Source organism: Brassica napus, chromosome C6 (assembly GCF_020379485.1).
Source record: "Brassica napus cultivar Da-Ae chromosome C6, Da-Ae, whole genome shotgun sequence".
In the NCBI taxonomy this organism is placed as follows: domain Eukaryota; kingdom Viridiplantae; phylum Streptophyta; class Magnoliopsida; order Brassicales; family Brassicaceae; genus Brassica; species Brassica napus.
In genome coordinates, this window is record NC_063449.1 from 8063192 (window position 1) to 8077387 (window position 14196).

General features: G+C 36.2%; 2 protein-coding genes across 2 annotated transcripts; both read right to left on the reverse strand.

Moving 5' to 3' along the window:
* Nucleotides 1-3195: 3195 nt before the first annotated feature.
* LOC106404234 (glutathione S-transferase T3-like) lies at nucleotides 3196-3882 on the reverse strand. The gene is made up of 2 exons (XM_013844969.1): nucleotides 3756-3882; nucleotides 3196-3650 (listed from the first exon to the last, which is right to left on the reverse strand). Exons 1-2 carry the CDS (start codon nucleotides 3880-3882, stop codon nucleotides 3196-3198), a joined length of 582 nt encoding a protein of 193 aa, XP_013700423.1.
* A 2199-nt stretch (nucleotides 3883-6081) lies between these two features.
* LOC106404855 (exocyst complex component EXO70I-like) lies at nucleotides 6082-8491 on the reverse strand. Its single transcript, XM_013845513.3, has one exon. The coding sequence runs from the start codon at nucleotides 8094-8096 to the stop codon at nucleotides 6240-6242; it is 1857 nt and encodes a 618-aa protein (XP_013700967.1). The 5' UTR covers nucleotides 8097-8491; the 3' UTR covers nucleotides 6082-6239.
* Nucleotides 8492-14196: the final 5705 nt, after the last annotated feature.

The following is a 14196-nucleotide window of genomic DNA, read 5'->3' on the forward strand; positions in this document are numbered from 1 at the left end:
GTAGAAATCAGTTTCTACAGTTTTTTAGAATTATAGTAATGTTTAGAATTTGATTTCTACATGTTTTAGATTTATAGTAAATCTGTAGAAGTCGGTTTCTACATGTTTTAGAATTAGATTAATGTGTAGATTTTGATTTTTAAGAATTTTAGAATGGTAGGTTAAGCGCGGAATGTGTATTCTACATATTTGTAGAATACTCCTATTTACGTAGATCACGTATTCTAAACATTGTAGATTCAATGAAAAAAGTAGATTTCGTTTTCTACTTCGTAGAATGTCATTTCTACTTCGTAGAATGTCATTTCTACTTCTTTTAGAACATAATCTGAAATTTATAATTTTAACTTTTTTATAACTGGAAAATATACCATTAAGTTCATATAGGTATTTTAACAAATGTTACTATTTTTCCAAAAAAAATTTCTTTGTAAAACTATTTATTAAAATTATTTTCATAAATATTAAAAGGTATTATAAGAAAATATGACACAAAATATAGATTCGTCTAAAGGGACATAGTTACTATTGTTTTGCTCTAAAAAACAGTTTTCCAAAAAAAAAAAGAGACAAAGATTTCACAAAATCTGTGATGATTTGTCTAAAAGATAACTTTCTTTTTAACGTAAATTTATGGGTGTGATTTGGTCAGTGTTCAATCAAAGCCTTTGCCTTTTACGCTCTCTCTCTATCCACGAACCCATCACCAGCCACCGACACCTATCGCCGTGAAATTCTGTTTTTTTTTTTTTTTAACTCACAGCATAGTTGATTTTGATTAAACCGGATGCGTACCGACTTTTGATTTACTTAAACCGGATTTATACAAACCAAATTTGTAAAGGAAGAATTCGCATGTGTTGTTCATGTGCAGCTGTTAGAGCATCCTTATCCCATAACCCCATTAAGGGTCTCTTGAGATAAAATTAATAATATTTAAGACATAAAAGTGTTAAAGAAACTTCGTCAAGAACCTTGAGATTTTAATGTCTGCATTGCAAATTTCTTGCTTTGAAATTCTTGAAAATTAAATAATATTGAATATTTATTTAAAAACTTATATTTAGTAGTAAATAAAAGACAACATATTAAACATAGATTTTAAACTAAAAGCATGAAAACAAAGATTATTAAAATGAACGAGAATTATTTGAAATAAGCATCAGAGATCAATTGTTGTCTTCACCACCTCCAAATCTACGCCATATGTGTTCAACCAAATCATCTTTCCGTTGTTGATGCTTTTGTGTATCACGAATTCTTGTTCGAACACCCATCATATTTGCGATATTTGAAGGGATATCTGTAGAATACGTGAGATCAACATGTGAACTTCCTTGGTCTTCTCCTTGTTGGAACCCTCGAACATCAAATTGAGTGTAACCGTCTCTTTCGTTTTCGACGATCATATTATGGAGTATGATACATGCTCTCATAATCTTCCCAATTTTGACTTTATCTCAACTCCTCGCTGGATTTTTAACAATGCCAAAGCGAGCTTGCAAGACTCCAAAAGCCCGCTCTACATCTTTTCGGGCAGCTTCTTGATGCTGAGCAAATAAAACTGCTTGCGGCCCTTGTGGTATACGAATAGATTGGATAAAAGTTGACCATTTCGGATAAATACCATCAGTGAGATAGTAAGCTATATTATACTGATGTCCGTTGACAGAGAAAGTGACTTTCGGAGCTTGACCATTTATTATGTCATCAAAAACTGGTGAACGATCAAGAACATTGATATCATTTAATGTACCTGTAGGTCCAAAAAACGCATGCCATATCCAGAGATCATATGAAGCAACCGCCTCTAAAACGATTGTTGGTTTACCCGAACCACGAGCATATTGCCCTTTCCAAGCGGTGGGACAATTCTTCCACTCCCAATGCATGCAATCGATGCTTCCTATCATCCCGGGAAAGCCACGATACTCTCCAATATCAAGTAGACGTTGAAGATCAGCTGGTGTTGGTTTTCTTAGGTATTCTTCGCCGAACAAATTTATTATTCCTTCCACAAAATTTTCTACACATAACCGAGTTGTTGTTTCACCGAGCCGGAGGTATTCGTCGACGGTATCAGCTGCAGAACCATATGCCAAGACACGAATGGCGGCGGTACACTTTTGAAGTGGAGAGAGACTGTTCCTTCCGAGACCATCTTTTGTTTCCCGAAAATATTGAACTTCGTTGGAGAGTCGATCCACAATGTTCATGAACAATGGCTTGTTCATTCTAAAACGTCGCCGGAATAATAAAGGAGGATACGTTGGAGTTTGACTGAAATAATCGTTCCATAAACGATTATGCCCTTCTTCACGATGTCTTTCAATATAAGCTCGTTTTTTTCTTTTTTTTTTCTTCGTTCTTCTTGATTTGCTTGAATGGTAAAATCCTCAAATGCTTGATCAAAATGTTGATCAAATAGCTCATCAAATGTATCATCAAAAGCGTCATCGAAAGTGTTGTGAGAAGAAGAAGAAGCCATTAATGTGATTAAAAAGAGTTTATATAGAGAGTGATTAAGAGTTTAACGTGAAGGAAGAAATTGATTAAGTGTTGAAGTGTTTATAAAGTGAGAGATTTAGAAGAACTTGTGAAGGAAGAAAGTGATTAAGTGTTTATAAAAGAGATAGAAGAAGTTTGAAATAACTTGAGAGAGATAAGTGGACTTGATATGGAAGTTTGAAATAACTTGAGAACTTGTGTTTATAAAGTTTCATCTATACACCCTTTGAAAACTTGTGTCCGTGACATGAGTTATGCTACAAAATAATACAAGACAAAATGTGATACAACTCTCTACGAACTCTCTTGTCTTCACATGTGTGTCCGTGACTCACTATCTCTCTTGTCTTCTCTTCACTCACCCTCCGTGACTCCATGCTCTAATCTGCCAAGAAAGAAAGAACATCATAAATTCACGTGAAACAACAACAAGTGAAACACGTGAAACAACAACAACAAGTGAAACAACAACAATAAGTGAAACAACAACACGTTTTTATATTATCACGTTACCAACATACAACAGAGGAACAACACGTTTTTATATTATCACGTTACCAACATACAACAGAGGAACAACAACAAGATAAAATCAACGTGAACAAAGACTTAAACCCAAACTTAAACCCATACTTAAACTAGTTCAACTAAGCTAGTTCAACACAAAATCTTAAACCCATACTTAAACTAGTTCAACAACTCAGCTAGGAGCTTTTTCACAACAGCATTTTCGACCTCATCTAAGGGCTCTTGCTTTGCAAGTAAACGGTCAAGTATCCGATTTCTTGATAGCCTGTCCTTGGAGACCAAGTCTTTTTGTTTTATTTCCCACATAGTCTGAAACTGTGACAGCCTTTCCTCCCACTTGACATTCTTGTTCTTCCCTTTTGCTGCCTTAACACCCGGGGGGCGTTCCTCCTCAACAGCGTGTGAAGTCTCAGACTGTGAACCCTCGTCTAACTTCCTCCTTTTACCGCTTCCTTCGTTTTTAGATGTAGCAGTGGCACACCATTTTTGATCATTCCGAAGCTCCTTCCAAGCGTGCTCAAGAATAAAATTTTTTCGGTGGTTGGTGAAGAAGATTTCATGAGCTCTGTTGAGAACATCATTCTCATTTTGCCCACTTGTCTTCTCTCTGGTTGCTGCTTCGAAAGCCCCACAGAACTTGTTGACTTGATCATTGATCTTGTGTCAACGCTGCTTGCAATGAGTTGATTCTCGGTGTTCAGTGGCTGCAACCTTGGGACTTGCCGCAAAGTAAGCGGCGATCCTATTCCAGAATGCCCCAGACCGTTGCTCATTTCCCACTACTGAATCCTTGCTTGTGTTGAGCCAGGAGCTGATGAGCACCATATCTTCTACAGGCGTCCACATCCGGCGTTCCTTACGCTCAGCAGGAGTGTCTTCAGGGACAGTTTCTTCAACTAAACTAAAGACGCTTTGTTGACTCGTAAGGAGATCAACAAAGTTACTACCATGCCGGTATGGATTGGAATCACTAAACTAAAGATGCTTTGTTGACTCGTAAGGAGATCAACAAAGTTACTACCATGCCGGTATGGATTGGAATCCATCCCCAAGAATGTCACAGAAAGAAAGGAAAAAAGAAGAGTGTACAACAGATAGAAGGAAGACAAGAAGAAGCAATGTTGATGCCAGAAGAGAGAAAGCAAAGAACGCTATTTTAAAGGGAAGAAACTATTAAATGGACTTGACATCAACCAAACACATTCATCACACTTCATCACGTTTTCTATCTAACCATCAACCTAGCCATTACACCTATTTATTACTAACCCAACCATTAACTACCTAACTCAACATTAAAGCACTCAATAAATTCGAAAGGAGTAGACATTTACCTGTATTGCTCTGCTTTGCACTCCTCTAGTTCGCGGTTCCTTCTTCTTGTACCTTCGAGCCACGCACTCTGACACAAACACACAAACAAGACGTAAAAACTTCATCAATGACTTTGAGGAACACAAACAAACAAAGTACTACTCAGAACTTATTAAAAACGATTTCACCAGTAACTTTTAACAAATCAAGTTAGATCAATCCATCTATATTGAATCAATCTTACTAATAACTTCAATTTAATCCATGAAAATTTAAAATATTTAAGACTTTGAGGAACAACAGAAACTTGACCTTTGATTCGAGGAGAAGAAAAGTGAGAGAGCTCTGTCACCACCGAGAGACAGCTTCATCACCGTCGAGGACAGAGACGGTGCCGTCGAGGAGAGCTCCGTCGCTGACGAGGACAGACACGGCCTTGTCGAGGAGAGCTCCGTCGCCACATAGCTCGCCAATTCGAACCGAACAAATAAAATATAAAGTAAATAAGCCGATCAGAACAAGTTAAACAATAATCGATCACATGCATGATCAAAAACAATATGATCTCCTATCACTACCTTTTGATTAGAGCCGAGCCACCTCGGGAAAGCTCCTTCGCCGTCGAGGAGACCCACCGTGCCCCAGATTCGACGATAACCAACACATAACAACCGATCAGAACGAGTCGCGAGGATTTGAGAGAGAGAGAGACAGATTCGCCATAGAAATCACCAAGCCGAGAGGATTCGAGAGAGAGAGAGAGAGAGAGAGAGAGAGAGAGAGAGAGAGAGAGAGAGAGAGAGAGAGAGAGAGAGAGAGAGAGAGAGTCAAGTTTCAAACGCGTTTAACGCGAAACCGAACTTCCATCCACTCCCTTGTTGACACGCGTCCACCAACAGACGTTTCTTCACGAGCCAACGAAGCACTCGTCTCCTCCGCTTTCTTCCTTTTTTTATATTTTTTTAATCAAAAAAAAATAAAGAGACGGCCCAAATTAACCGCGATGCGGATGCTCTTACAGGTTTACAGCACTTCCTTAGGCGGGTTATTGATGGGTTCTGACCAATTTAAAAAAAATTCAAAAAATCAAAAAGAAAATATTTGTGTCAAAATAATTTCTTGCAGAAGACATTTTTGAAACGTTTTCAGACTCTTCAGTACATATGTCCTTCTTTAATTGAATAGCTTTTTTTTTTTATAAAATTCAAAAATTAAATAAAAACTAAACCGTTTTTAAAGTATTAATGTTTTTATCACTAAGAAACTAAAATGAGTACTTCCACCATCGGAGATGTTTTTAGTTACCCATTGGTTTTGCCGTGGCAAAAAAAAAAAAAAATCTACTATAAATTATTTTTTTGACTGAAGGCTTATCTACTATAAAACTTTAGTTGTAAACTTTGTGTTAAATTTTGTGTTGTATTTGAGTTATGTAGCCATAAATTTATTGTTGTAAAAATATTTTGCAGATAATTCTATTGTTAGTTTTAGTTGTAATTTTTTTACTCTAAATATTTTAAAATAAAACGTGTAAGATATGTGCTGTATATATAAAATATTATTTTATCAATTACAATAATTTAATTTCTTTAACATTTCAGTAACTTCTTTTTAAAAATTGCAGTTATTAATATTGTCATTTTATGATATAATAAATAATAGTACTGTATATAGTGTTGATGTGCACCTAATCTCTTGGGATGCAATTTTTATTTGCATCATCCACAAAAGTACAAACAGCTAAGTGTACACTTCTCTATGTCACATATACAAATACACTACACACTTCTTCAAGTAAGGCTAAGGCTAATCTGTTTTCACCTAGAACAAGTATAGTTTCTGTGTCTAAGTATCATACAGCTTTTTCTAATCTCAAGTGATGATTCTGACTAATCCATATTTCCATCAAAGTGAGAATACTCTGCTCCCTCTTTGCTCTTAAACATTGCCTTCAGCTTCATCTCTAAACCCTTTGGAGTATACTTCAAGTCCTTACCATGACTCTTATGATCACCTTCTTCCACAAGAAACATTATATAACTTTGTAAATAACTCTTGTATCTAGGCACAACCATTCTTACCATAGCTTCACATATCCTCCATCTCACCTTCTCATCCTCAACAATCCAATGTGATTGCTTTCTGTAAATCTCATCAAACCCTTTAGCAAAGGCTTGTAATGCTCTCTTCATGGTTTGAGCTTTGTTGTTGAGTAGAGACAAGAGCTTTCCCCAGCTTTCTTTAACATACAATGCTGCATAGTAGTCTCTATACTTCTCATGCGCGTTTAGCCAAGACTCTCCCATCATTAACCCGAGAGGAGTCTCTCTCAGACCGCAGAAGTGAGAGTGGTTGTTCATCATAAATATGTAAGAAAGAGCTGTCTCTTTGTTGGAACTAGACCATGCATCCAAGTTCAAAGCAATCTCTCTCAGTATGTTGTACATGTGACCTATGAGTACCTCTTCTTGATACTTTTCATTCTTCCAACCCAAATCAATCTCAAGGATCTTTGACAAGACAGGCTTGTTCTTGTCTCCAAGCAGCTTGTCGCAGTACTCAGTCACAACACTTACAAGCTTGGGGACACCACCATCAAGAGGAGGACAGTTTGGTCTTTGAAGCTCCACCTGACAAGGTAACTCCCAAAAGATCTCGCAGACACCTTTAACTAGATTACTAACTAACTCCCTTGTTTCTCTACGTATCTCTGAACACTGCTCCCCTCTAAACAACCGGTTAAACTCGGTTCTAACGTTGTCCATTGTCGAGAAACATTCCAAGAGTTTCAGCAGCTTTGGTGGACTTTTCCTGCATTTGCTGATTCTTGATCCAAACCTGAGAAGCTGAAGCATCCCTGTGTTTGAAGCTATTGCTCCAAAGCAATGCAGTGGAACATGTTCTTCTTCTCCAAAATCTTTGTACACTTCATAGCAGAGGTTACTCTCAAACTCATAGATCTCTTTCACAGCTATCTCCATATCCAATCTCCATTGACCTATATAGCCTTCAATGTCAGCTTCTGTGATTGTTTTCTTGAGATAATCAATCTCAAACCGTTTCTGAATGACTCTTGTGCGGTTCTTGATGTAAACATGCACACAGTTTGTTAACATTGTGTGAGCATCTAATCTCTTGATGATTGCCTTCATGTCTCTCAAGTTATATTCAGACAAAACCTCCTCCTCTTCAAGAATCATCTCAAGTTCTGTTTCGAGATTCTCCAACGCTGTGTGGAGACTCCCTCCTCTTCGATAAGCACGAGCCTCGGTCATTTGAAGTTCCTTCAGAAGCTTTATCGAAATTCTGAACCGTAATCCGCAAGGATGATCTTCAGGCATTCCATTTTCAGACAGGAACTTGGTTGTCTCTTCAAGCCAGTTAAGAGCAAGAACACAGCTGCTTTTCAGAAGCTTCAATGCTTCTCCAAGACATTTAACATCAGAAACATAACCAAGAACTTCATTACATGACATGAGATCTCTCTCGAGTTCTTGAACCGTAGCAAAGACTCTCAGAGCAGCTGATACTGGAGCAATGGTGTAACGGATATGATCAAAGAAAGGAGAAGATCTCCATCTATCTACCTTAACATCAGCTTCTAAAGACAGCAACTTGGTGTTGATCTCTTCAAGCTTAGATCCTGTCTTTTCAAGAACCAATGAAGATGTTTTTGTTTTTTCCATCTCACTCTTTAATAAACTTCTCATTGCTTTAAGTCTCTCAAGGCTCTTTGTTTCAGCCATTGTCTGTTACTTACTAAATGCTTCAACAACTCTTTTATTATGGATTTTCTAACAATTTTTGGTAGATAAACCAAATGTCTTACCAAACCCACCGGATCAAGTGTTCTTTAGATAAACCATAGCATCAAGATTTGATCTTAAAAAGTACAAGATGTGTTAACGTTTGTTAATAATTAACTTAAAGCAAAATCTACGTCTTGTTTTATTTGTTAGTTAGCTCAACCATCGTTATCTTATGGTTAAAGGCAGTTTCTTCCTATTTTGTGCAGTTTGATCATCTGAAATTTTGTTTTCTAAGTCAAATAAAATTGTCTTTTCTTTGTTGCAGTTATGTACTTAAAGCCAAAAAATTTAAATAAATTTAAAACTATGAAAACTACAAAACGATTATATTACTCCCTCCGTTTCAAAATAAATGATGTTTTGGAAAGTTTTAATGTTTCAAAATACATGATGTTTTGACATTTTATATTAGTTTTAGTTTTATTGAAAACTGTGTGACCAATGATGTTTTATAGTTTTTTTTATGATTGGTTGAATTAATTTAATTTTATATTTTTAATGCTACTTTTTAAATAAAAAGTGAATTTCTTAATTCTTGTACATTTAACTAAAACATCAACTACTTTGAAACAAATGGAGTATAAAAGAAGCCAGCAAACGTTGGTTTAACTATACACGAAATGCCTTCTTCTGGGAATGAATAAATTTCGTGGAAACATAGGGATCAATCGTTTCTTTTGATATTTATGTATCTCATCTTTAGATTTCAGTTAACTAAGCAATGAAACAAGCCAGCAAATGTGGGTTTGGCTCAGTCTTCGCGTAGACTCCAAGGAACAATGATAAGAAAGAGAGACGCACGAAATGAGAGGCTTCGCTGGATCTGGGGTAGATGAAAGTTAGATAGAAAGATTTGATATTTTATGGGCCTGTCCCATCACCGGATTAAGGCCTATTAGGCTTAGTATGAGTGTGATTGGTAGACATTTAGCGTAACTAGGCGAAAATAAAAGGGAAAAGTAAAATAGAGAAAATGTGTTACTCTAGTTTCCACCTAGGCATGGGCATTCGGGGTTCCAATCGGGTTTCGATTTTATCTATTCGTGTTTGAATTTTCGGGTTTATCAAAATCAACCCCATTCGGGTTATATAAAAGTTCGGTTCGGGACCGGTTCGGGTTCTATCGGGTTCGGGTCGGGGGTTAGTAAATCTTCAAAAAACCGGTATAACCCATTGTACTTTCGGGTTCGGGTCCCAATCGATTCTTCGGTTTAAAAATACTTGATTTGTACCTATTTTGTAACTAAAACATAAATGAAATCGGTTCTTCGGATTTAAAATACATGATTTGTACATATTTTAATAGCCAAAACATAACTAAAATCGATTCAAAAATAAGAAAAAAAATCAAACGTGATCATTCAAAATCAAGCGAAAGATAAACATAGTTAGTGATAGAAAAAAACCCAGATAAATGAAATCATAAAACAAAAACTAAGTTCTCATGAAATGAGAAACATTATTCAATGAAAACAAAACAAAAATCTAAAAACTTCAGGCTTCAACCTTCACATTCCACCATCAACCTTCATGTAACAGATAATTATTTTAGAAGTTCAATAATATCTTAAGTATTTTGAATACATATTAAGAATTAAGATCATATTTGGTAGAAGTTCTTTTTGTGATTTTAAATGTTTCGGGTTCTATCGGATATCCATATAGGTCCAGGTTCGGTTCGGATAATACCCATAACCCAAAATACCAAAAAACAGGATCCATTCGGTATTTATGTCAGGTTCGGATCAGTTCGGATCGGTTCAGATTCATTTTTATTGGATCGGATTCGGTTCGGATTTTCGGGTTCAGTTTATTTGCCCAGCCCTATTTCCACCTTCTTTTAGCCGAGAAATGATTCACAAAAGCCAATACACTTTTCTTTTCTTTTGTATTTCACTTGACTGGTAAAATAAAGTTGGAATCGGAGTAAACTTCAAATCCAGAGTAAAGTTTTACTCTATTAAGGATATACAGTCACACCCTATGAGTGGTAGGACCGTAGGATTATTAGACCACAAGAATCAGTCGAGAAGAAGAATGAATCATTCTTAAAACATGAAACAGGTTATGATGTTTCAGAGTGTCTCATGTCTCAAGAAGCTTAATGATAACTATGATTTATATATTTTTCAGAAAGAGTTTATTATAGTGGCAATAATTGAAGTTTAACAAGTCTATCTGAAATGTATCAATTTTACTCAGGGCTAAGCATTTTATCTGTTAATTTTGATTTGATCCGTTAAAAACGAAACAAATCACAAATACTTAAAATTTTATACTCAGAGATATCCGTTCTGAACCGACTTTTATATAATAGATATATATATCTTCAATTAAATATAGAATTTTAACTGTATAATTTTTATAATTTTTATTTTAACAGATAATTATATATATATATATATATAATTATTTATTAAAGTATTAAATTAAGAAATGAATATAAATCTTTATAAAATTTCAATTTTCTAAATTTCAATGTTTTATAAAAAATATTAAATAATTTTAAAAGTTTATAGAACATGTAATTTCACTAATCTTTACTTTTGTTTTAAATTATGTAAAATATAATTTTTGAAAATAATCTAGTATATGTTTTTCTAGATTTTTGTTTGTACTAAACAAAATAGATGAGATATCCGTAAATATTTGTAAATATGTAAATTTTCTAGATATCTGAAAAATCAGATATCCGTATTTTCTAAACCAAAGAAAATCATAAAATTATATATCCTTCAAGTACGAAATAAATCACAAATACTAAAAATTATAGTACTATCGATCTGTGTACACCCCTAGTTTTACCATAATCTTGTTAAACTAAGTAGGTCATCCATATTACTTTTAGAAGGAATTTTATCCTAACTAAGAACCCAAAATTTCTTAAAATAATGTAACTAAATTATAGATCTTACACCATGAGATGTCTCCACGTATCTTAATAATTTAAAGCCAATTTGGTTGGTTAAATAAATACTAGAGATACCATTGGTGGCGACAAAAGAAAAAAAAATGTCACTGAGAGATATCAAGAGGAGCAATAATTGAATTGAGTGGAGAAGAACAGTTACAGCTTTTTCATTTTGCTTTATCCTTTTCTCTAGTTTTGATAGTATTTCTTACACTTTCCGCCTCTCCGATCCATGGTTATATGTAAAGCCTTCTATCGGTGAAGGAAGAGATAGAGATAAAGAGAAAAGAGACATGGGTTCTTCACAGCTAAGTCAAGCATTCATTGTGCTTCTGCTTCTTTGCGTCATACCTTGCCTTGCCGAAGCTGCTATACCGTCTCATCAACAACCACTTTCAGTCATCGGTCAGTGTTTCAATACAAATAAATAACATGCATAAATCCAAGCTGGATCTGAGATATCATGGGCAAAAAAATTTTAAGAACCTTAATAAATAAAATATTTTGTAATTTGGATTTTATCCTATGTTAAAAACTTCTAAAAATATTTGGATCCAAGGCCAATATTCTACTAAGTTGTGCCAGTTCCGACCATGCATAAACCATAACATATATAATTAAGTTGCGTACCTGCCATTTGAGTTCATGAAATTTGTCTATGGATGAGATGTTGAATATGTCTCAAAACGTTAAGTGGGATAGATCGAAATGGAAGTTTAGCTAAAATAAGAAAGTATAAAAATGTTTTCTTTTTTTTTGTATTCTGTATATTAAGGGGGTGATTGGTAGTTGCTGTAGGTGCTCTCCACAGCCTTATTTATTTCTAAAGCATCAAATTCAGAGCAATCAAGCTTTAAATTTTTTTTCGAAGCCACAGCTTCAGAAATAACCTACAGCTGTACAAGTGCTCTGCAGAGCCAAATATCCAAAGCAAATTTTTAGTGCTTTCATAAAATTCTACAGCAATAAAATTTAAAGCCACAGCAAAAAATCTACAGATTTTTTTCTACGGCAAAAATTTTAAAGCTACAGCCATTACCAATCGGACCCTAAAATATTTTGGCCGTCTACCTAGGCCACGAGATGTACCACTACCACAACACAAGTACAAAGTGGTGGTCATAATTTGGCATAAATTCAATATTATAATCTACCTCTTCTTATATTTTTTCCCCTTGAATGTTTTTATTTTTTTGTAATCTGGTTTCATTAACACAGTTCGTCTATAGTAATTTGCTGCCTTTTATCTTCGTTTGAAACGCCACTTTCGAAATATAATAAATTGATAAAAGCGGAAATAAAATAATAATACAACTCAAATAATAATAATCTTCATATAATATAAAAGTCAATACGGTAACAAAAGGCCTAAAAGCCCAACATCAATAACATCCGAAATATAAAATACGACATAAACCGAAAGTCTGAAATAGGAATAACATAAACGATAAAAGTCCAAAGGCCTAAAGGCCCGATAAAGATAAAAGCGGTAAAAGCGATAGAAGCCCAAAAGCCCAATAGCACCGGTCCGATAATCACTCCTGCTCATCGGTCTCACCTAAAAGGGGGAAAGAATGAGGGGTGAGCGACAGGGGAATCGCTCAGCGAGGTATGGGATGCTACCCCGAAGTCCATGGACCCGGACATAGCACTCCGAATAAATATAATTTAATTCTAATGCATGTCAAACACAGTACCTAAAGTACTCAAGCAACAAACAATGGTCCTAGCGAGGTGCACACTCGCCGCCCACTAACAGGCCAAAACACTACCGAAAAGGTGCTCGGTTCATACACACACCGAAAAAGTGCTCGTTAACACACGCCCGTAGACGATTTATCGACACTTCCAGTCTACGGCTCAACCGGTCGACTAAAGTTGGTCGTGACCTCCATACAATCCGGCATACAGAAGTCCGTCTCTGTATCCGTCTCCAAACAAAAACAATCCTAGCTAAGAATTTACATTAAGTGAAACAATCAATGTTGAATCCTCTAACCCCCTAGTTCCGGTTTATGCAAAGAACCTAAAACTAAACAAGCAATGATAGACTCGATTTCACAGAGACGGAACACATTAGAAATAAACTATATTTATTCGAGGTCCTAAGCCGTGTACGAGAAGTTCGGGAATAGACCCTCACCTTAGCAACAATAAGAGGTGGTATCTATGAACTCCAGCTGCTCAAATGGACTTCAAATCTGAAATCAGATCGAAATTTCGAGTCAGAACGCCTTTCGAACGGTTTAAAACGGGTATTTACGGAAAAGTCAACCCGCTGGTCAAAGATTAATTATTTAATTAATTATTAATTAATTAATTAATTATTAATTAATTAATTAATTATTAATTATTAATTAATTAATTAATTATTAATTATTAATTAATTAATTAATTGATTAATTATTAATTAATTAATTAATTGATTAATTATTAATTAATTAATTAATTAATTAATTAATCCGGTTTTTCCTAACCGATTTCCAATTGATTTTAACCGACTGGTTTAACCTAACCGAATCGAAATCGATTTAAACCGGTCAAACCACCGGTTGACCGAGTCACCGAGTTGACTCACCGGGTTGACTCGACCGAGTTGGCGAGTCACCGGCGAGTCACCGGTGTCGGTCACCGGCGGCGACGGCAACGCGGCGGCGACGCGGCGGCTTACCGGAAAAATCAACGGCGGCGACGGCGGCGAGGCGGCGACGCGGCGGCAGCTTCTCGGCGGCGAACGGAAGGTGGTCGGTCACGGCGGCTCCGGCGAACGTTGGTCGGAGACGGCGGCGAGTGGCCGGAATTCGCGGTGGCTCCGGTGGACGGCGGAGGCGCGTGTGTTTCACGCGCGAGCCGAGGCGAATCTTCGGGAGGCGCGTGCGGCTTCGTCCGGGCTCCGTTTGAGGCGTGGTTGGTGTCTACGGCTTCGTCTCGACGAGAGGAACACGATGATGGCCTTGGATGCACGATATGATCAATGGTTAGGAAGTTATGGGTGCATTACTAAACGGAAACGAAACTGAGCTTAAGGAATGCGGTTTCCGACGGTTACCTAGGGCGTTTATTGGTGGTGGCAAGCTGAACGTGATCACGGCACACGGTTGCTCCGGCTCCTGGAGAAGAGAAAGA